Below are 24,193 nucleotides of genomic sequence, written 5' to 3'. Positions count from 1 at the left end.
ACACGAGTACTCCCTTGCGTGGACTTTAGCGGGTCGCGCAAGCTGAATGGTCCTCGAGTAGTGTGGGTCCAGGAGTATCCATGCAGGGTGTAAAATCAATTTGAATTGCCACGCTCTCGGTTATTGAGCATGCTTCTGTCCATTTGTATCGGTTATAGAGTCACGAATGTGAAATGTTTGGGATAGATGGTATGTTGGGAATGTATGTTGGTTATGATGAGATATGATGGTTCCATTTTTAGTTATGTTTATTTTGGTTCTAGTTACGTTTACGTTTAAGTGGATATCTATATGATAGATTAGTATATGTGTTCTAGTGTAGATGTTCACACAATTGTATCAAGTTTGCTTTCGTATAATGAATTCACTTAACCTATGGCTATTTCCTTGCTAACAATCAAATGTATAATCCTTGGAGTCGAGTGATTTATATGTATCCACTATAGATTAAATCTTGCGAGTAACTTCGTACTCACGCTACTTATTTTCTTTTCAGATGGAGTTAGATGCCGGCTACTCTAGCCCCCGGTTGGTTGCCTTGTGGGCAAGTGGCATCACCTGTTTTATTTATTTTATTTCTTTAGTTTTATTTTTCCGCTACGATGTTTGTTGTAAGTTAACGCTAGACGAGCCTTGTCGTTTGTCTTTTGTATTAACTTGTTTTTCTTGTAATGCTGTTTCTTCATCATATTATGGTATGTATGTTGTTGAGGAATGTGTGGATAATAGCTTTCCTAGTAGTTACCAACGCACACATACCGGGACTATCGGAATTCAATTTGGTTTAATCATCGGTGGTTTGATCTTTGTAATTAGATATGGGTTAACACATGACGTGTCGAAAGACATATATGAGCTAGTTCTCATCTTATCAAATAATCGTCTTAAGATTAATTAGAATTTAATTTAAACTGATCTGACAATATCACATACCAATAGTATGAAGCTTAAGCAAGTATACCAGACCACCAGTATACTCACAAGATACATCTCGAGGAGCTCTGAAGCAAGTGAGCGTTTTCTTTCAGAAATTCAGCAGCACCAAACTCTGCACTTCAACACATCCCCCACATTGGGCATCATTCCCTTCACTTACAAGTGAAGGATTTCAAGTAAACAATACCAAAGTAACCAAAATTTTATTCTATTCTCTCCTTTCAACTGAAAGAGAGGTTGCTGTGGAGTCCAGCTCCTACAATAGTAGATGAATTGAGTAGCAGCAGAGCAGTCATGCCAATTACAGTAGTACCATGGATGGCAGCTACAAGTCAAGAGTCCTTGTTGCTGTACAGCACACTTTTGCCCTACAGCTAGCTGGGGAGCTTGGACGTTGAGACTTGAGAGAGGATTGGCGGAGTGAGGACGCGACCGTTGAGTACTCCATTTCGAGGAGGGAGAGGCCCATCTGCCATTGAATGTTACTTCGATCATACTCATGGACATGTAAAATGTCCTTCCCTCCTAGTATAGTCTCCCTACATGTCTATATTTGCACATTTTTCTTTGGCCATTTGTTGCTTCAGTTTGTCCGTAACAGCCGCTGATCATCAGATAGATATTCGTACTGCCTGTAAAAGTTATTCAGCAATTCACAGCTTTCAGAATTCAGATCACTTCTGAAGTCTGGAAAAAATTAACAGAAGAGTCAAAAGCCCGAACAAGACGATATCGTCGTGCTCTCTCATGGCCTCATTGGTGATCCAAGCCTCTGCTTTTGGCGTCGAATTACTCTCTCTCTCTCTCTCTCTCTCTCTCTCTCTCTCTCTCTCTCTCTCTCTCTCGCAGGGTCGTCTCCTATCTCTCGCTCCTCGTGCCGTGCTGCATCTGCACGAGGACGGACCGGTAGCTGATGGAGCTAGCCAGCCAGCGCCGTTCTGACCACTGATTAGTCGCCTCGCCTCGTCGCCTTTAGAAAAAGAGAGGCTTGCGTTGGTCGTTGGATGCTTTTCATATATATACTAGGAGGGAAGGACACTTTACATATATATAAAATCTGTACTATAGAAAAATTAATCTGTACTATATATATATATATGCTTTTCATATATATATTCATTTCATTTGCAGTAAAGTAGAATCATATATAAATCGCTCTTAAACTTCTCACCGTGCATCTGCATGCGGCTATTTTACGAGAACGCCTCATGCGCAACTCTACTTGTTTTCGATGGTAAGTTGCACGTACGTCCTCTCTCGGTCCATCCATCTACCGGTCGACCACCTATCTGTACTAGCAGGCCGTACACAAGGTCTCGGCCGTCCCAAGTGATAATTTGACACGCGCTTAATTTGCAGCCAGGCTGATACAACACTTGTTCAAATGGAGTGAAACATACATATATGTTCTGTCTTCTGAATCAACCAACCTTTGGCGTCAAACTAGGACGGTCATCACCGCCAAACTACAAAGGAATCGACGGATGCAGGCTTAGAACGCCAGCAGCTGAAAAATGGGCCCTTTCTAAGAAGCTCAAGCGTATGCTGGTACTCATGAGCCGTATCCTGCAACAGAAACACAAAACCAAGCACATTTATTGATTCTTGGCTTATTGTACCAGTTCAATCACAAGGAAGGGGGGGGGGGGGGGGGCGGGGGGGGGGCATTTAAACCAAATCCGACTGTGCTGGTTCCGTGCGTTTTTGTTATTGAACATCTAGTTCATCCGAGATAAGATGAAATACCTTAATTGCACGATAAGTTAGCTCCTCACATTTGAGTTTCGATACCATTGGATTTTCAAGTGACACAAAAGCTTCTAGCAACCTTCTCCTGCCATGAACAGTCAACAAACGGTCATCGCAATAGTTTCATATAAGAATCGCTTGAAATAAAGGAAGGTCCCTCTTACTTGCAGAGCAATGACTCAGTGGAGGGCAAGCATGCTGCCTTTGAAGATGTTCCTTGTTTCCTCCCAGTTGTTCCTAAGACAACTTCATGCAAACTGGATTTATTCCAACAAACTGAGTACCTAGTAAACGATTTACGCCTAAGTTAACTGTCCAGTTAAAAAGATTATAGCAAAATAATGATACATACAGTAAGAGCCAAAAGGGAAAAAGGCCCAGCTCACAGAGCAACAAACCGTATACTACCCGCATGTCAAAGGGGGTACATCTCCAGCAATCTGTTGAAACTCTTTTGGCGGAACAGGTGCCTCGAAAAATCGTGGCTGCAGATAGAAAGGATGCATTGTCACAGAGAAGTTACTGGCGAACAAGAAGCAAAGGAATACCAACCTTGTGTAATTTGAAAGAAGCAGGCAATTTGCTGGACAGAGAGGACAAGCGAGCATCAAGAACTTTCTCAATATTATTTTCAATAGAGAACCCTTCAGGAGCACCGTCAGGTGATTGTCCAATAGTAATGGTGGACAGATACAAGGGTTCCAATATGTGCGACAGCAATGCACCTGTAGAAGAATGCACAGGAAAGAGGATTTATCCCACTTGAATCAGTGAGAGAAGACACTTTATAATTAGTAAATGGCAAAATCTAACCAAAGAAGTAATGGGATGCCAGAAAAAAAAAAGGCACTACTGATAGTAAAGAAACTAGAAACATGCTCCATTTCTAAGTTAACATAGCAAGTCGACCCATAAATCACCATTGCTGTCACATGATGAATAACATCGAAATATTAAAATTTCTGATCTTATAAATAGACATAGAATTAATCCGAATATGGTCATGGACAACGAACCTTGAATTCCTACAACACTCCAGCGAGTGATTTTGTCAAAGCAGCTCATGGAGAATGTTGTATCACCACGGCCGGGCTTCCTTTGAACGAATGTAATGTCTGATACACAAATTAGTATACTAATTAGAAAACATATGTCAAATTAATAACAGAAAACATGGTTCAACATTGCCACAAAACAATGAATTTGATTTCAATTGACAGAACCAATGCGAACAAAGCTCAACATCTACCAATATTCCAGACCGCATCAAACACCTGCGAGACCTAAAATGTGACCCCTCATTAAGCATCGAAAAAAAAAAGTAAGAACTCCAGTTCCAGTTTAGCTAAACAGTAGCACAGTGATCACTAATGTCAACTAGCTAGGAGCCTAGGAGTTACATACTTCCATGACACTAACTTTTTCTGATAAGGGCAGCTGACACTATCATGAAACCATCATAATTAAGGCCCATCTGGTAGGTAAACTAAAGAATTCACAAACTAATTGTCTCTTTGTCAAGACTCAAGATAACATTTGTACCAGGCCCCGGACCAAGCCAGGGACTTTATCAAATCTAACAGGTGACCAGGTCATGGTACATGAAAATTACCAGCTCAAAACTTCAAATTACTATCATGCAGAACACCAATATTAAGATAGAGGCATACCACTGCATCCATTCACACTATCCAACGGTTCCCTCCGCAACTCCGACTGTGACGGTGGTACCGGCATGACTCCACCTGCATCAATTCACCAAATCAAGCAAACATATCAACTGTAACTGTCAAACTATGTTATATAACTACTAACTAGCTTACTTCAGGACATCACCACACGAGACCAGACCAGACTGAACAAGTGCAGCAACAGAAGTAACAATTTACCATAAAAAATGCAAACCTGTTGATCAATTAGTCAGAACAATGCAAAATGTTGCTATTAGTAGCTTAGCATTCTACATAGCATGCTCTAGAACAAGCAATCGGAATTCAAACCAAAAGGACTTGTTGGCACGGTACATACATGGGAGTTGTGTGATGTACAGATGAAGACAATGCCCATCTCTCAGTCTCCATCTTCCACCATCCCCGGAAGCAACCAACCAATCCGGCGGGGCGTTGCGGCCGATCTCGGAGTAGATAAGGTGGAGCAGCGCGCGGCGCGCGATGACCTCAGCGTGGGCGTCCTGGACGAGGTCCCCGCTGAGACCGAGGCGCGCGGCGCCGAGGCACTTGGTTCCCGTGCCCATGGAGAGGACAGTGGGGCTTTGGGGTTCCTGCGGCGTGGTGAGGAGGAAAGCGGCGAGGACCGTGGACTCCCGCCCCTGCGGCTTGCCCTTCTTGGGCAGGGAGCGGTAGTGCCGGAGGGCGGCCGAGGACGTGGCCTCCGCCCAGGGGGCGGTGTCGCAGTCGACGTCGACGGTCCGTGGCGGCGCCGGCGAGGAGGACTGCATCGACGGTGTCGGCGGATCGTCCAGAGCAGGGGAGAACGATCTGAGAAGGCTGAAGGAGGACTAAAAATAACGGATCGCGGTTATTATCGCGATCTAAAATAGGGTCTAATCTGTAAAAATTCCAGGCCGACGAGGTCGCGCTGCCACCGGCGAGCGCCGTCAGCCCCTTGGCACAACCAATCATTAATCGCGCCAGCCGCGGCACCGGAGCCGTCACTGTCGACCCCATGTGCGTCGCTGCCTCTGGCATCCCGCGACCGCCGGCCGAGCCACCGCCATCAACTTGAGCAACCTTGCCGCGACGCCGCCGTGGACAAGAATGCGAAGAAGAAAGAGCACCAATGGGGGTTCAGCAATTAAGCTGGCCTTCCGCATCAAATTGGGACGACCAACAGCCGTAAAATTGGGGCCTTTCTAAGAAGCTCAAGTGCATGTTGGTACTCAACAGAAATCCAACGTATTTTCACAATGGAACTTTGGCTTCTTGTACCAGTAAATCACAAGAGGGGAAAAGGGAGTCCTTAACAAAATTCAATGGGCTGTGGGGGTGCAAATGCACCCACAACAAAAACAAATTTCAGTGCTAACCATCACATATTTACCACATATACACCCCCACAGCCCAAAGTCCTGCACCCCCACAGCCCAGCGTGAAGCACGAGCAGACCAATATTCAGTCAGGCTAAGTGGCGCACTCCCCTTGTTTCGGTTCTAGCTTCGCCACTGTAAGTTCCTGCTTATGTGTTATTAATGGAGAATCCTTAACAAAACTCAATGGAGAATCCTTCAGGACTCAGGAGCACCAGAATGTGTGACAGCAACGCACCTGTAGAAGAACTCACAGGAAAGAGGCCATCCGGTCATTCCTGTTGATCCAATGAGAGAATCAGACATCTTATAACCAATAAAGGGGAAAAAATCTAATGAAAGAAGCAACAGCGTGCCAGGAAAAGGGAAAAAACGCAATCCTCATGGTGAAGAGAAGCTAACATTCACTATATCCAAATTAACCCTCAGAGCCAGACTATTATGAGCTAATCTTCGTAAAAAAAGTGTCGACAATCAATCTTTCACGAATAAGAGGCTTACCAATGTTCAGTTTTACCTTCACCTTCACCCAAAGAAACCTCCCAATTTGAACGCTTTGTTCACCAATAGCCACTCCAGATACTTTGTTCATCATCCGTATAGGGAGCCTAGAAATACACACCCAAATCAAGACAAAGGGAAAGAAAAAAATCAAACTCCTCTAACATCTTTGTTTCATCAAAATCAACCACCACTACTAGTGAGATCATTCGAAATCGTCCAAACGCCAACACGAATCTTGAGGATCACATGCAAAGAAGGAAAAGCACGGTCTAAGACCATCTCCAACGAATTCGCAAGTTATATTCCCTTCGTGATTTTTTTTTTCTTTAGCGTTCTAATGGTCTCGTTTTATAGTTTCTTTCATGAAAGAATTCTTAAGGTTCTTTTCCCTTAGTATTCTATCTTTCAATTCGAAAAGAAACGGTTAAAGATAAAAAAATAGTAACAATGAGGAAAATAAAGAAGAAAACTAAACGAAGCAAAAATGGTGTGAGATGGCCTAATGATTCACTCACTGACCACCCCCATCCCTGAAGCCGGTGATCGCACCCTCGCCCGACAGTCAACCCCGGGCCGGCCTTCTTAGCCGGCGGCGGCCTCGGCCTGCCTATGAGCCTCCAACTCCCAGCTCTCCTCCCGCACCTCCTCAAGGACTGCTCCCGCAAGCAGCTCGACCAGATCCATGGCCTGCTCCTCACGTCCTCCTCCCTCCACCGCCTCCCCGCCCTCCTCGTCCGCCGCGCCACCGAGCTCGGCGACATGGCCCACGCGGACCTTCTATTCTCCTCGTTCCGGGAGACCGAGGTCCCCGACGTCGTGCTCTACAATGCCATGATCCGGGGATGCGCCTACCACGGGCCCCACGAGCGCGCCCTTGAGCTGTTCGGCGAAATGCCGCGTCGGGGCCTCGCCCCCGACAGCTTCACCTACCCGTACGTCGTGGACGCGTGCGCTAGGCTGAGGATGTGGCGGCGCGGCGAGGAGGTGCACTGTCAGGTGCTGAAGGAGGGGGTTGATGCCGTGCCAGCCGTCGGCAGCTCGCTGCTCGCGTTCTACGTCGCCCGTGGCTCGCTGGGCGACGCGAGGAGGGTGTTCGACGGCTTTCATGTCAAGTCCGTGGGCTTGTCGAACAGGATGATGTCGGAGTACATCAAGGTTGGAGACGTCAAGTCGGCGCAGGAGTTGTTCGATGCAATGGTGGATAAGGACGTCGTGTCATGGAATTCGATGCTCGCTGCCTATGTCAAGGTGTCGGACATTGTGGCAGCAAAGGAGCTGTTTGCGACAATGGCAGTGAAGAACATCGTGTCATGGACAACGATGCTCAGGGCACTATCCGATGCAGGGGATTTCGTCGGCATGAGGAGCCTGTTCAACCGGATGCCTGAAAGGAACCTGGTGTCGTGGAACTGCATCCTCTCGAGTTACACTCGGCATGGGAGATTCCGGCAGGCCCTCCAGTTGTTTCCCAGGATGCTGCTTGAAGGATTCATCCCTGACAGCTTCACTGTTGTCTCGGTTCTATCGGCTTGTGAGAACTTGAGAAAGCTGAGGCTGGGCAGATGGATCCATGCCAACCTGGTGATTCCGGCGCTCCAGGTCCATGCTGAGGTTGGGACAGCCTTGGTTGAAATGTATGCCATGTGCGGCGATATTGCCCGTGCATTGGTTGTCTTCTTCAAGATGGACAGGAAGGATGTATTCTCCTGGAACGTTATGATCAGAGCACTCGCTGTGCATAGCAGAGCAGATGACGCCTTCAGGCTGTTTGATCTCATGAGGAAACAAGATTTCCGGCCCAACCATTTCACCTTCATGGGCGTCCTGCTGGCATGCAGGTACGGCTCTCTTGTTGACGAAGGGCGCAGGGTATTTGACATGATGCAGAGGGACTATGGCATTCGGCCCTCACTGCAGCACTACGGTTGCCTGATCGATTTGCTCTCCCACAACGGCCATGTCGACGAAGCAGTGACCGTGCTGCAGGGCATGCCTTGTCAACCTAATTCTGAAGTCTGGAGGGCACTGCTTGGCGGGTGCAGGATTCATGTTGGCCTCGGATCTGCCGAGAGGCCACGGCGAGTGTAATTCAATCAGATGATGAGATGGTGGCGTTAACATGAACACAGCTACTGTATATGATTACCTTGATTTTGTTGTCGAATAAGCTGATTCTTTTGGTTTCCTTCTGCCAGATTTTAATACTTTACCTGGAAGCCTGAAACTAAATGAAGTTTTCAGTGCTCACATGCTACATCTCTGAAGGTGTGCGCTGTGATAGGGTGTGAATTTTGTTGTGGTGCACTGGCAAATTGGGCTATGTCATACTGAATTGGGGCGACATAAGTCCCCAAGAGTACAAGTTCGTACTTGGTTACTGTTGATGACTTGTGAGCATCCAGATTCGATTCTACATGCTACTATTCTCAGCTGCATTTCTTCTTTGAGATATTCATCCATGTAGCAGAGCAGTGCTAGCACCTTGGAGACTACCTTTGGATATCCCATCCGATCGAATTGTCAAGATATCTGATTTGGATTCGCATATGTTTTGTATTTGATCTGATTTCGTAATCGAACACAGTAAAATCCATACACGTTTAGAAAAAATACGAGTTTTTTTACACTAATCTAGCATGAAAGAGGTTCAAGATGGATCGGACGGCTAGCATTAAGAGCTCCCGTATCCCGCACCATCCGGTCCATCCCTAAAACCCCGAACCGGCCGAACCGGAACGCGACCGTGTCCAGTTGTGACCGAGACCCTTCGCCACTCCTCTCCCTAACCTGGGCCGACCCAAAGGGCCAGCAGCCCAGCAGCCTCTTCTCCGCCGCCACCTCGCCGGCCGCCGCACCCGAGAAGGAAGGAGGGAGCTCGCCGACGCTGAGGAGTAGCAGGAGGAGAAGATGGTGAGCTCTTCGTCGCCGGTGGTGAACGTGTACCCGCTCGCCAACTACACGTTCGGCACCAAGGAGCCCAAGATGGAGAAGGACACCTCCGTCGCCGACCGCCTTGCCCGCATGAAGGTCAAGTAAGTGTCTCCGACCGTGTTCGCCCCCCGCCCCCGCCCCCGCCCTGACCCAAACCCTAGATTTCGTATTCTCGCCGGAAACCCCAAACCCTAGTGCTCAGATCACAAAACTCCTTGGTTTAGTTTCGAGTTGGCGCCGGGTAGGCAACATTGCTGAGTCTACTGTTCGCAGCGACATTGTTGGATTGTTCCCCAGGCGATTTCTGCAAATTACTTTGCAAATATATATCTTATCAGCTGGGATTTATAGCCTAACGTGCATGTATGCTGCAAAATTTGCGTCATGACTATTCACGAAAACCTAGTATTCAGTTTGTATTTTGTTGATTTTTGATCTTGTGTTCTAAATGAGGGTTAATGTTTTTAGTTGAGTGGAGAATATATTGGGAGGTGGGACGGAGGGTGTTGCACTGCTGTTTAAATAACAGCAGATCCAGAGATGTTATAATGCTTTTGCTTTGTGTAGATGGCTTTTCGGTCGTTCTGATGAAATTTGAGTAGTCATCAGTTCATCACTGGATGGGTGTTTTCATAGTCTGCAGCAGGGGAACTGCACTGACAGAAATATCTAAAATCAGGTGAATAGTTCAAGTTTTTGTGGTGGTTTTGGGCTGAATCTTTCTATCATTACAAGGCAAATCTTAATTACTGGAGCACGTCACAGATAGTTTTACCATATAATGGTATACGTGGGGACAATGGTGCAGGAAGTGATCAGGTCAAAATATACCACAAAGGAAAAGACTAGAAAATTTTGGTTTTCTCATTCAGTTAACTGCAATCGTTTGGTATTGTACTTCAAAGTTTTCTACTATTGTTGGTTGCCCATGCCGTGTGTTTTGACAGCAAAGATTATTTTCTATATTCTACTTGTTTCTATTAAGTATCTTCCAAAAAGTTAGGCTCCTTTGCTAGATATGTTCTTCTAAATTTATTCTATCCAATGCACTGCATGTTAATCACTTATTACTTCTGTGAATGACAGCTACATGAAAGAAGGAATGCGCACAAGTGTCGAAGCAATCCTTTTGGTATGTTTCTCTTTTCATTCCACGATTATTGCCATATACATTACTTTTTGTGCTTGGAACATCAAATTGTTGGTAAACTCAATCAATTTTGACAATTAGGGTTTGAACTTTGTAACTTGAAAAACTAACTAAAATCTTCTCTTGGCACTATCCTATATAGGTGCAAGAGCACAACCACCCCCACATACTGCTCCTGCAAATTGGAAATACATTTTGCAAGCTTCCTGGTGGCCGGTTGAAGCCTGGAGAAAATGGTGAGTTTTGGTTGCTCAACTTCTGTGAGATCCATTATAATGATAATCTTATCTATTTGGTTATTGAATGTTGTGAATGGAATTTGCAGAAATTGAGGGTCTGAAGAGAAAGTTGTGCAGCAAACTTGCAGTGAACTCGCCTTCCTTTCCGCCTAACTGGCAGGTAATGAGTTCTAGAGAGATTATTAACTATTAGTCTATGGTCATGACATATCGCACTCTGTTGGAATTTAGTTGTATCTGACAATTTTCTAGTTTCGATCATGCTGTACTGATGCCTGAAGGTTATGTGCTGCATGGTAGTGTTGAATTCTCTCCAGCCTTTGCATCCAGCCATTTCTGATTTGTACACGGTGCTTTTATGTTAATCTAACAACAACAACAACAACAGCCTTTGTCCTAAGCAAGTTGGGGTAGGCTAGAGATGAAACCCACAAGATCTAACTAAAAAGATGATTTGAAAACAATAATGATAATAAAGGTACTAGTAATAGTAACAAAATAAAAGTAATAACTGTATAAGGGGACTGATGCATAAGTTATGGTTTTGGCACGTGGATTGCTAACTTCCACACGCTTTATGTTAATCTAAAGAGAGAGGGGGGGGGGGGGGAATGAACTGTAGTTTCAGGCTTCCTGATTTCCTTAACCCGCTATTTACCATGCTTGCTGTTGCCATTTTGTTGTTTGAGGCATACTAATAACCAATCTATAGATTATTGTGTTCTATGTTACGGTATACCTAAATTGAAACAGTGGCATGGGTTATTTGCAGAAAAATCATTGCCACAAGCTTCAAGATTAACCACATGAACTGGCATACCCTCCTGATCAGTGTCCCGCTATCCTTTTTCATGTCTACTTCACATAGAAATATTCATGTAGATGTATGTAGGTAGATCTGCTATGCTTGATGATGAACTCTCATCAGAAGATGAAATCAAGGGATCAGCATGTACTTAATCACACATATGCTCTCTTATTCAGTATCTTCACACAGTAAAATTTTGGGTATTATTTCGTTTTCTGCATGCTGTTAATAATATTATAGGATTCCTTCAAAAGGTTGATCTAGTGCAGAATAACTTTTTCAGAAGGTATAACAGGCTTACTTGTCACTTCCAGGTTGGAGAGTGTGTTGCTGTGTGGTGGAGGCCGAACTTTGAGACTGTGATGTATCCTTACTGCCCTCCACATATCACCAAGCCTAAGGTACATTCTTGTTTTGGGAGCATTTTGTACCTTTATTGTTGGGATCAAATAATGAATGACCAATTTGATGAACAGGAGTGCAAGAAGCTTTTCATTGTTCACCTATCTGAAAGAGAATATTTTGCTGTCCCAAGGAACTTGAAGCTGCTTGCTGTTCCACTGTTTGAACTCTATGATAATGTTCAGGTAAAGTAGCATTCTAGTCCCATGGTTAAATTCTGGGCACATTTTACCCATCCATCAATTGTAATGTGATGTATGTTCTATTGTTCTAGTAAGGCCAGTGACTATAGTTTTGAAATTGTATTCCACAGGGAGGTATTCTCATTTTACCTGCGTAGCTTTGTTCCTTTCTGCATCTCTTTGCTTGCCATCCTATAGAGAACTTCTTTAATCTACAGTGCTCTTTGGTGCCAGCAGCGTGGGTTTACTTGCTACCTAACCAATTATCTATAAGAAGGCATTATTGATAGGATAATAGTTGAAACCTGCAGTTTTTTTGGGGGTATTGAGACCAATTCCTTTCTAGCGAGCCTCGTCTATCATCACTTTTGTGCATGGTTTCCCTTCTTTGTATGGCCTTATCATCTACGGTGTTATCTTTGTTATTACATTGTGCTTTCAAGATTTTTTTTTAAAATTGTTTCTGAAACTTCTTTTTCTATGTGTTGATGCAGCGATACGGGCCTGTCATCTCCACCATCCCGCAGCAGCTTTCTAGGTTCCAGTTCAACATGGTTAGCTCGTGAGGATGATGAGACAGGAAGATTAGTGTGGCCAAGGCTCTTCTGTGGACTTAGGTTTGGATGGATCTTTGACGTGCTGAACCAGCTGATCAACCTAGCAAGACTGATTTTATTTCATCATCCGGATTTTATGAATTATGCATATTAGACTGTATCTAGACTTGCATTTCGACTGTATTTTGTTGGATCATTGTGTTGTTGCAGCACAAGCTGGTGCATGATGTATTTTAGATGATTGTTTATTGCTCTGCCGTGCTAATTGTTCCATGTACATGTACGTCTGGATGCTTCTGCCATTTCGGGGTATGTTGTAACTCCAGTTCTTCAGGCAGCCATTTTTTTTTTCTAGAAGAACTGCAGTGTTTTTGGCAGGGAGCACCCCTTGTGAACTGTAAACATGCATATTAGAGAGAGAGAGAGAGAGTACACATGGATGAATGTCTTGAAATACCTAGCGTTTTAATCGCATTATCATATTAAGTATACTACGGGTAATTTGCGTGTCACCATCCTGCAATTTGCGTTCAGAAAAAGAGAAAAAAAGTGTCACCATTGTCTTTTGGTCGGTCATGCCTAAATGGGGACGTTTGGCGTATCTTGTCTCACTGATGGATGCAAAATGATAATTTTACTGAAAGATTACGAACCAAATGTGATTTTAAGCCTTGGTAACTCATCTTACGCTTCCAGACTCTTCCTGCGTGTTTGTTTCCACGGTTTGGTTTTAGCTTGTGACCAGAGATCAATCAAATTCACTACAAACACAATGGACAAATAGAGCTCGGGGAACCCATGTTCTCTGAAACACATATTGACGTGCTCGGGAACTTACGCTCCTATGCCTCAATGTATTGCAAGCATCGGAAGCTCAACCAAATTATCCATTCATTATCCATATCAAAATGGAAAAAAAGGAATTCCAGAATGGCAGAACCACACGAATATATATATATATATATATATATTAAATATACTTCATTAGTAATTATAAGATACTACAATAGAAATCCCACAAAATTTTTTATGAAATTCCATGATTTTTATCATAATTTGCGTATATACTTCTTTTATGTATAAAAAAGAGTATATAGCAAAAATAAAAGGCTAACATTGAATTTTTTTTTTCATACAACTCATATTGGAGTATCTTAGAATTAGTATTAGAGTATACTAAAAATGATAAAAGAGTATAAAGTGTTTGTTTAGGCGGTATATTGCATGTGGGAGTACATACTCCTAGGAGTATAGAATAGGTGTCCTATATATATATATATATATATATATAGAGAGAGAGAGAGAGAGAGAGTAGTTATCTCTAAAAGAATGCAATGGGACATGAACCCGTGCAGGCTTCGCACGCGACTTTCTTATCACCTCAGCTATCACATGTTTGTGATAGAAATCGGATATGCTATTATTTTAATATTCGCTACCAAAGCTCATATATGACGGGTTATAATTGTGACGCGTCACTTATGCAAGTTATAGGTGATGGATGGATCACAATTATGAACCGTCATCGATGACCTTTTCTTGACTCTACGAACATTTACAGAAAAAGTTACATCAGTTTCTTCCTGACTTCGTCGGGTTTGGACCCCCGGATGTTTCTGCACCGTTTTCGGAATGCGCGTTTGTGTCCATAGATGCCACCTATTACATCAAACTTGAGCAAAATTGTACAATAATTCCTATTCTAATGCTGCCGAGATGAGAAAAAATAAGAGAAAAATAATTTTTTTAGCATCATATATATATATATATATATATATATATATCCCGAGACTGTATATTATATATAAACACCCCTGATAAATAGAGAAAAATAATATAGAATACACACACACACACATATATATATATATATATATATATATATGAGTATATATTCAGACTACTATACATATATATACACACATGGTATAAATCAGAAGTACATGCACTTTTGCACCATATGAAATGATTTCTCTATATATCAATTGTGTACATCTATAAAAATAACCATAAATATTGTCTATATATATCTACATAAATCTAAATATATGAATACCTAGGAGTATATATACACACAATACATAAAATGATAGCTCTATGTATTGATCAAGTCATGGGTGACGGATCATAACTTGACGCGTCACTAATTACTGGCAAGGATGATCCGTCACTTATGAGTCGTAATAGGTGACATGTTATAACTACGACCTGTTACGTATGACTGACTTAGGATGACCCGTCACTTATAATAAGTTATAAGTAACAGATCTCAACTATAATTCGTCATTTTTATCATCAGTGATGGGTCATAACCCATCGCTCATTTTATGTATCTTTTATTTATTTTTCATGTAGTGATAGGTTTTGATCTAGGGTTTTGAGGAAAAACTTTTGGGATCCTTTAGAGATGCATCCTGTAACACGTCCATGCAATAAAGAACAAATTTCATAAGTTTTCTCTGTGATTTTCACGTTCTTCGTTTTGTGTTGATTTTAGATTAATCTTTTAAGGGGCACGATTTGCATTGGTTTGATTCATACATAACCATCCTAGAGCATCAACGTAATTATTTGAAAATTTTGATTGATCAAATTTTCATAATTCTTACGATACTTAGATTTTATCTATTTTCGCCACAATTTGTTATGATCTGCTTGCAAATTTTATATATTAAGATCCAGAGATCTAATTATCTGATTCTTAACAGAGAGTTTCGTATGAATGTTTAGTTTCCACACTAAATTTTTTTAGGGCAATTCAACAGATGGATCTTTATGGACATCACTTTTAGTAACGTGATAGCAATCTGTCCAGAACGAGTAAATTGAATTTTTTTGTTATGGTGATTTAAATTTTGAAATTAGCTTTAGCGATCTTTTACCCCCCTCTAACCGAGTATTTTAGGCATAATCGATCCTACAACCTTTCCTGTCGCTGGCACCGTCCACCGTTGATCTTCCACCATCACGCCCAACTGCCTAGCCACCCTGCCCACGGCCACTGCTAGGCTGGCATGCCTCCTTGTAAACTTTCTCAGACAGCAACTTACAAAGTATAAAGATCGTCGACTCAAGTTTAGGCTCTTCTAGTTGGTGCCACACCCGAAAAGAGTGGCCACTGTAGTCCTCAGCCATCTGAAGCACATGCCGCTAAAGGAAGCACGGAGAAGATCAGGACTAGAAGTCGAGAAGAGAAGATGCATTCTCGAGAAATACAACAAATCTAGTGAGGCACATGCCTCCACTTTTCTTCTGCCCCTAATAAACTAGCGATGGTTAGGATCGAGAGTGATGATTAAAAGGATAAATGGATGTCTCAGTAATTTCTTGTGAGACCTTTTTCTATTCGATCATCTAATACACCTCTAAAAGAGAATTACAACAAAATGTAACATAAATATGCAACGGAAAAACTACTCCTATCCAGAAAGTCTGAAGACTCTGGAGATGGGATCAGAGAGTCCGGAGTTTCCGAAAAGTTCAAAGATTAGACCGGAGAGTCCGAAGATTCTGAGAAAGATCAAAAACTAAACTTGAAGATTCAACAAAAGGTGGGTCTCATGGTTAGAATCGAACACTATGTTCCACAGTAAACCAATTGCATAACTCATCCTAAAAGATGAACACCGGGTGAAGAAGAGATCAATCATACTTTAAGTGGTCATTACTCAAACATATGTAACAAAATAAATTTTATTATTTAAAGAGGTCAATCTTATTTTAGACGGATTATAAATATTTTTCTCTTAAAACTCTCACTTATTATATAGTCTAAGCACTCATCATTCACTCCTTTAAAACCCTAGTACAATACCCTCATATGGATGGCATAAAAATCTCAAATGGCTGGTTCCTTACTCCCTCTAGCCCTACCCTCTATTTATAGGCTAAAAAACTTGACCATTAAGTTTTTTAGTTTTTTTTCCTCTAAAATATCCCTCTCATGTAGTATACTCCTACCTACCATCGAGTATATTTTGGTTCATGTTCTTTTCCATTCTTCGAACGGTCGCTGCAACTTTACGACTTAGCTTCTCCTCGACACAAACTTCGCGATGGTGTCACATACTCCTCTAGTCCTCCCACGATTTTAAGACCAAACTGTGAAACCCTATGCATAGTTCTCATAGCGTGACACACCACTTGCTTATACATTAAGCAAGTGCTCTAATATCAATGTGTGTACTTCGTCTTGCGATCTTAACCGCCGGTAAGTCTCTTCCACTTTCGATCCCTCGGGCCGCCTTGTCACTTGCACCGGTATCGTTTTCACTTGACTTTGTCAACACACCGTCTTCATCCATCTTCCAAGCTTTGTTTTACCTCCATGTGTACCGTTAGGATCACCCTTGACTCTGTCTGGCCTCCTTGATTATCTGCCTCGCCGTCAACCAATAAATTGCATTCATCACCTGCACACCATGATACAAGCAAACATATATCTTCAACTACATCTACAGTTAGTTCATAATTAAAATGCTCAATTAAAAACTCAAATCAACTCAGATCACATTCCAATTGAAATTCAAATTTTGCTCAATTGCGGACTCTCCGAAAAAAGAATGGACACTCCGTAAAAATGCGGACTCCCCGAGAAAATATTTCACTTCAAAACTATGAACTATGTGAAGAATTTTGTGGACTCTTCGCAAAAGTATGGACTCTCCGATAAAATGTGCGGACTCTCTACACAACCCAAGCAATCCGAAACTCGACAAACTAAATCAATAACCTTATCAATCACTCATCACATATAAAATAAGATATATTTTAACTTGTTTTCTCACAATGTACACGGTACCCTCGATCATTTTGGCATTTATATTCTATTAGAAATATCTTTTACATATGGCAGGGGATTTGGATTTCAGTGTAACTTTAAACCAGTTTACGTTTTCTTTTCATTGCGAGGCCGTGTGATTTAAATTGAGTATGATTGGAGCACAACAAACTTATAGCTTCAAGTCATGGTTGTCTATGGCGTCGTCGTTGTGGAGAACCTGGAAGCACGGGCCGCTGTTTACCCCTGGAGGGTGTCGAGGTCGCTGCCAGTTGGTTCTCACGGATATTGCCACGGCTGTCAGGGCTCAAGGGCCGGACCTCGCCAAGGACGGCCGCGGCGGCGAGGCAGGGGTGCTTCATGGCTCGGCGGTACGCCTTCTCGTTCGCCTTCTCGTTAGCCGTCGCATGGAAGCGAGCGCCCACGTGCAGCGCCTCGAAGAACCTGGGGCTCGAGCCCCTCGTGTTTGCGTCCCGCCGGCGCCAATGTCGCCACCGCTGGCCATACTTAAGTGATAGGTAATAATCGTCACGTGACAGGTGATATAAATGATGGCAATAACCGTTATTAGTAACAAATAATATATCCGTAATCTCAAATGTATTATTACGGATGTAACTCGTTACTAATGACTATATTAGTGATAGATTATAATAGTCATATCGCTCATACGTATTTCTTATGTGATGAGAAGATACATGCTAACTGTGTTTTCCATGTGTTTATAGCTGACATTGAAATAAAATAAAAATATAAAAGATCACATAAATATAAATCACCATTCATATAATCTAAGTACTAAAGCGCCACCTATTCTTCATATAGAATTCTATAGTTACCGTCTCTAATATTTGGCACACCATAGTTATATTTTATCTCTCTTTTTGGCTGTATGAATCTTCGTAACCTCAGTCTGTAATTACTCTGGAAAGTATCTATATAAAAAATTATTTTTTTATCAAAGAAAATATCATTATAGCATGATCAAATTGCTTAAAAAAGAGCAGCCACCCAGTAAGATTCTTTTTTTCTTCTTCTCCTAAGTCACTAGACAACTATTCATAATATGATGTGTATCTCTAGTTTTGTTAATACTAGAGCTATTCTGACTATTTGTCATAATGAATTAGCAAAGTGACACTGAATAAAGAGATGTTAAATATTTTTATTATAATTGCAAAACCTACATAGGCTACCAATATATTATTTATTACATGAAAAAATGCATAGCCATTTGCAGCGAGCAAAAGAAAGTCGAGAACATGGTATAGGCATGGTACAAGCAGGGATTTTTTTGCATAGTATACATGATATATCTAGTTTATCGGTAGATCCGATAGAAAAACTATCATATTTATTGGAATTTTATATAAGTTTTATTTAATTATATTTGAGTTTTATCTGATATCTCAATAAATTATATTTATCAATGACCTCTGTGAGGCCTGCCGTCGAGAATTATTCTGAAAGTCATATACAACGAAAATGGGCTATTTTCCAGAAGTGGTGAAACGGATAGTGATGATGCAGTGCACAGCTCGCAAATCGCATGGCCACACTTTGTCAAAGGTGAGAGATTGATTGGTGTGTACTTTTGTCATTCAGCCACTGGTACAACGGCACCTTCCGAAAATCGTATTTGTTCCCGGTACTGTACCACGGGCTGTACCACCATGTACCTTCACGTACATTTGGTGTTCCACTAACTGCTTCACTATATTAGCAGTCTCAGCTGGTCAAGTCCAGCTCCATAATTCATTCATCTCCTTTCCCGTCTTTGCTTTCCACTCTAGCCACCTCACGGGCATTGAGGCATGGTTTAGAAAAGACCGGACTATTGGATGTCGGTCTTTTCTTCGATCAGCGGCCAGACGTTGTATCTGTCGTTCTCGGCGTCGCCCGCGTGGAGTACCAGGGCGTTGTCTGCGTCTCCAGCTTCTCCATCGGACACCGATGATGAAGGAGCTGGTTACATCAGCGAAACATCGCGTTGCTCGGTGAGGACGGTATACCTGTGGTATCCAAGCTGTTCGAATACAAGAAGGAGCTTGTTAGGGAGATAGGATTCGGTGGCCTCTTAGATTTGCCTTCGATTAACAAGGTAAACCTTAAGCTCAATATCTGGTTGCTTAGTAGATTAGATCCACTATAGCTGAGGTGATATTGTCTGATGATCATCGCATTATTGTTCATGAGAAGGATGTTGGTACTGTATTTGGAATTTCCTATTGAGAGATGGATGTTCTTAGCGTTGACATTACACCCAAGGCAGTAGAATATCTTCAGTATACCCTCGGTTTGGTTGGTCCAAATGCTAGGAGTTTCAAGTATCTTGATTTTGTGTTTGAAGACCACATTGACGACAAGTCGTGTAGGCAGGAGATCGATAAGTTCAAGATAACCTTTGTGATATATGTGATGGGCCATCTATTAGCTCCATCCGCAAAATGGGATCATGGAAGTATTGATTATTGGGGTGCTCTTAAGAATGCAGATATGGTAGATAGATTCAACTGGTGTCGATATGTCTATAGCTATGTTCTGGATGCAGCTCAGAAAGTTCGAGAATCTGTTAGCCGGCACCATCCTGTGACAAGTATTACTGGCTGCTATCTGTTTCTGCAGGTTATGCTCATAAATTTCATGTATGTTGTTTTTGGTTATGTTCATACGTTTTGTAACTTTCCATGTTCCTGCAGGTTCTGTTTTTGGACAATATAGACATCCGGTTCCTGAACAAACCACACAACATACTTCCACGCATTTGGGACTTCGATGCGACCACAATTCAGAAGATGATTCTCATAATTTCAGAACGGAATGGTAACGATTCCGATGCTTCTTAGGGGTAAGTTTCTTTTAAGAATTTCCCAACCGGTAACTTGATCTTCAATGCTTCCATTGGTCATCTCGCTAATTCACACCTTCCTTCCTGTAGCTGTGGCCACCTGGAACATCTACGTACATGACGCACATATTGCAATCAGTTGACATTCCTTCTGTACCAAGAAGGTCCATTGTTGTAGCTCTTTTAGTTGAGATTGGTGTACCTACTGAGACATTTGCATTCCATCATGCTGCTAACTTTAGTTTATACCTAAGGATAAAATATTCAGGCCTGGTCAATATTTCTCACTATATCTCTTCATAATAATAAATGTATGCTTAATGCTTATTAACAAGTAATACTGGCTTTTGTGGATTCCAATTTTTTTCTAGCACTTGTGCTATGCACTGGATCAGCTAAAATTGCACAATGCAAAGCTAGTAAAGGAGATTTCTCTAATGTGTTCAGCAATGATGAAGCACAATGTGTCTTTCGCTAACTGGCTTGTTCATCAAATTGGACCGACGGTGTTGCAAGCGATGCACAAGCAGGTTGGAGATAGCCATCATGTTGCACATCCCAACCCGGTCCCCTCGGTTCCAATAAACGAAGGTGCATAGCTACCTTGACAAGAGAAGTGTTAGTACATGTTCACCTCCATAACAACATTGATATTTTCTGTCTTGACCCTTTCAACGTAGCTGTACAGTCCAAACCAGTGTAATGGCCTTGTTCATCATCCAACTTTTCAGGCAATGAAGGTGTACATTTAATTGTATTTTTGTGTTCAATGCTACTTGTATTGTTTATGCTTCCCCTGTCTTGCAGAAAGCTCCATTGGTAATAATGTAGCCACTTGCAAACATTTTGGATGGGGATTAGACTTCGTTGAATCTAAGAAACTAAAGTGTAAACTTGGTATGTTGAAGTTCAGAACTTTCTTTCAGCAACTATTTTTGTGTGCTGCAACATGGTTGCTGGTAGTATGACTATTTTACTGGAACAGATGCCACTCCAGATGCTCCTTCATTTGATATTGCTTTCAGTGAGCTCGGCCAAGTTGTGCACATATTACACCAAAGACTCAAATGTTGCCCAAAGTGTCTGTTATGTCCCCAATACGTAAATTTGATGAGGCTGGATCGTTGCAACTGAAGAGTTCACCCCCATACCAGCTCTCGCCTTGGTCCTCCATGAAACAACATGCTCAGAATGTTGTTCTTGACATTATTTCTGTGATTGAAGTTGATGCTGATGATTCCACTATCATCTTGTATGGCCGGAACATAAAATCTAACTACCAAAAGGTGCCCGTTCAGCCTGGTCCATATGATGTACCAATCTAGTCAACCGCTCAGTGCCATCTAGAACTTGACAAAGATGTTGTTAGCTTGCTGTATACATGATGCACCAATACCTCAATTGAATCCCTTACAAGGTTTGTTTAGTATTGTACTATCTTGCCCTGCATAACTATTTACGTTCTATTAAGTTTTGCAGAAAGCACAGCCTTAGCGTAATCTAATTGGTGTCTACTTCTGCATTCCAAGCAGCACTTGGGTTGCGCATAGGTTCCCTCGTTATGTTGTTTTGATAGGGACGGAGATTAAGGATAACTTTACAACTAGAATGATCTTTCACAATGATGTTGTCGATGTTCTAATGAGGCAGTTTAAACACCTTGATGTGACCCCTCATTTGGGTTCTGACAGTGCACGATGGCGCTAATTCATTGAGATAGACTTTGCGGTTAGTACAAGTTATGATTGGCTTACAGTTCTACAATATAGTTAGTTTCCATGTGATTCGTACTTTTTTTTTACAGATGCAATCCATTGGCGTTTTTAGGATGGAGAATATGTAGTCCGTGTTGAATCAGTTTGTGCACCTGAACAATAACATATCACATTGTCGGATGGTAACATATCTCACTTAGCTCAAAAATTTTGTAGCCTGAAGTTTAATGTAGATCTTGCTTTTAAAAAGTCTTTGTTTTGTTGTAGATAGTCACACATTTGCTTATATTTAGTACATGGTGTGCATACATGTGGGATATAAGGTACATGTACTAGACCCAGGTCTGAACTATGATCGTGTTCATCTGCACAATGACTTCCACATAACGCTTAAAGATTCCCTTGCAAAGTGCATCTCCAATTTCTTTGAAGGTTGGTCTATTCCTAATGAATGGGAAATGGTATTCCCAAGGATAGCTAAAGAATTTTTCGAATCGTATGTGCCTAATAGCCCTTCTCTATTTGTATCATGTGTGTCTAACAAATTTAATGAACATTAGTACTGTTCATATGATGTAGTGAGGAGAGTGGAGCTTGTATGATTCATTTCGTGCGGCACTACAATGGCACCTACTTGGAAGTGCCAATAGATAAGGTTTTTTTTTTATCTCTAGTGTGTAAATTATAATGGGGTTTCTAGAGATCATTTGTAACTATTTTTGCGTTATCATCTGTATGCAGTCACGGATTGAACCCCTAAGGCGCTCACTCATGGTTGAAGCCTTGTCCCTTGCTGAAAATGAAGCATCACTCCCGGCAATGCTATCTAAAATCTTATGTTAGTGGTACCAGCTTGTATTGTGTAGCTAAGTGCGCCTACGACTTTGTTTTGTAAGATGAAGGATGTATTGATGTGATGTTCTGAACATTAGAGCCCACAACCACCTTCTTAACTTTGCAGGTACACTTTGGTTTGTAACATAAGTACACACTAGTGCATCCAGCATGTTATGTCGCATGTTGCGCAGCAAATCAAAGGCTCTGATAATCTTTTTGCTTCCTCTAACTGGGCATCATTGACCTCATCCTGTGCCATTTTATTCCTTGCTGAACTATATTATGCCCAATGTATCCACTATGCAGCATAGTGACTGATAGTACTGACACTAAACGAATTACCTTGTTTCCCCATTTCACTCCAACATCAACACATGTACAACATTCACAACCAGTGTACAAACTATACATGTAATAGGAAGTCATTGTTACTTACAATATTGAATATCTTACATATTAACCATTGTATGGAACTAGACTTGATCAATATTTAGGATGTTTCACATCATACATTTAGTACAATTCGAATGTAATCAATACCGCCTACTTTGAGATATCAACCTTTTCAAACAACCAATCTGGTACTTTGGCTTCATTGCTAGACATGGCCATCAAGTAATGTATTAGTCGTTTGCGATGAATTACTGCAATTGCCTATTACAAAAAAAAATACCCAAAATTGAATTAAGGTAGGAACACTGAAGTAAGCGATAGTACATAATTCAGGCAATTGCTAAGTACCTTGTTAATACCATGTGTCAACCTCTTACCATCAAACTAGTTCATGTAATGTAGCATATAGACCCCAGAATCGGCACTGCAATTCGACTATGTAGTAAACACATATTACATGACCCCTAACAAATTAATGGTAATCTACAACACACGTGTCAGCTGCAGCATGAAGTTTAACATAATATTTAACTGGGTAGTTGTTGAACTGCTCATCCCAACCACTGAAAAATTCCTCCTTGCACATGTACATTGCTTCATTCAATTTCATGATGATAGCATCATGGCAGGCACATTGATTCTGTTCTTTCTCGTTTGTTAGCACATGATCAAATACGTGAATTTTCTTGCCTTCTAAGTCCCAAACATAGAGACTCCAATAACCACATGAGTTAGCTGGTATTAGTACTTGTTACAGTTCAGATTCCATGACGTAAACAGAGACATAATTATGTCATCCCAGCATTAAATTGTATCAAAATAATAGAAATAACTTACAAGCTGGTAGTGTTCTATTTTGCTTTTCAGGTGGGTACCAACAAAGTAGCTCTTGATTTCATCAGATTCTAAATAGTTCTCATTCCTCACAACGACAGTCTACAACCCGTACAAATGAATAAGTACTTGTCATTTACCGTCCTAGTTAAATGGTATTCGAAGGTGACATTTACCGTATCGCGAATTCAGGCGGAAGCACATGTCTCTAATATTTTTCTTCGCAATTGCATAATTTGTACCTGCTTGCTTCATTGTACTGGTACAGGTGAACTGCTATAG

At 41.7% G+C, this 24,193-nt stretch overlaps 3 protein-coding genes across 4 annotated transcripts; 2 read left to right on the top strand and 1 right to left on the bottom strand.

Annotated features, from left to right (window-relative positions):
- Window positions 1-1,776: 1,776 nt before the first annotated feature.
- On the bottom strand, window positions 1,777-5,486 carry LOC133889807 (tRNA-specific adenosine deaminase TAD1). 2 transcript variants are annotated; one of them, XR_009903934.1, is made up of 9 exons: window positions 4,714-5,486; window positions 4,356-4,430; window positions 3,702-3,800; window positions 3,238-3,410; window positions 3,094-3,170; window positions 2,850-2,969; window positions 2,683-2,770; window positions 2,108-2,502; window positions 1,777-1,906 (listed from the first exon to the last, which is right to left on the bottom strand). XR_009903934.1 is itself a non-coding variant. In XM_062330282.1 (8 exons), exons 1-8 carry the CDS (start codon window positions 5,141-5,143, stop codon window positions 2,392-2,394), a joined length of 1,173 nt encoding a protein of 390 aa, XP_062186266.1. In that variant the 5' UTR covers window positions 5,144-5,486; the 3' UTR covers window positions 2,033-2,391. The 2 variants fall into 2 exon arrangements, 1 of the variants encoding a protein (XP_062186266.1); XM_062330282.1 differs by lacking the exon at window positions 1,777-1,906 and having other exon boundaries at window positions 2,033-2,502.
- Window positions 5,487-6,844: 1,358 nt separating this feature from the next.
- On the top strand, window positions 6,845-8,323 carry LOC133889633 (pentatricopeptide repeat-containing protein At3g29230-like). The gene has a single exon (XM_062330080.1). It carries the CDS (start codon window positions 6,845-6,847, stop codon window positions 8,321-8,323), a length of 1,479 nt encoding a protein of 492 aa, XP_062186064.1.
- Window positions 8,324-8,966: 643 nt separating this feature from the next.
- Window positions 8,967-12,993, top strand: LOC133889030 (pre-mRNA cleavage factor Im 25 kDa subunit 2). Its single transcript, XM_062329466.1, has 7 exons — window positions 8,967-9,267; window positions 10,253-10,298; window positions 10,459-10,552; window positions 10,642-10,715; window positions 11,678-11,764; window positions 11,840-11,950; window positions 12,442-12,993. Exons 1-7 carry the CDS (start codon window positions 9,143-9,145, stop codon window positions 12,511-12,513), a joined length of 609 nt encoding a protein of 202 aa, XP_062185450.1. The 5' UTR covers window positions 8,967-9,142; the 3' UTR covers window positions 12,514-12,993.
- The last annotated feature ends 11,200 nt before the right edge of the window (window positions 12,994-24,193 follow it).

This window comes from Phragmites australis, chromosome 13 (assembly GCF_958298935.1).
Source record: "Phragmites australis chromosome 13, lpPhrAust1.1, whole genome shotgun sequence".
NCBI lineage: Eukaryota > Viridiplantae > Streptophyta > Magnoliopsida > Poales > Poaceae > Phragmites > Phragmites australis.
Note: the sequence above shows the minus strand (reverse complement) of the source record. Positions and strands in the feature narration are given on the sequence as shown.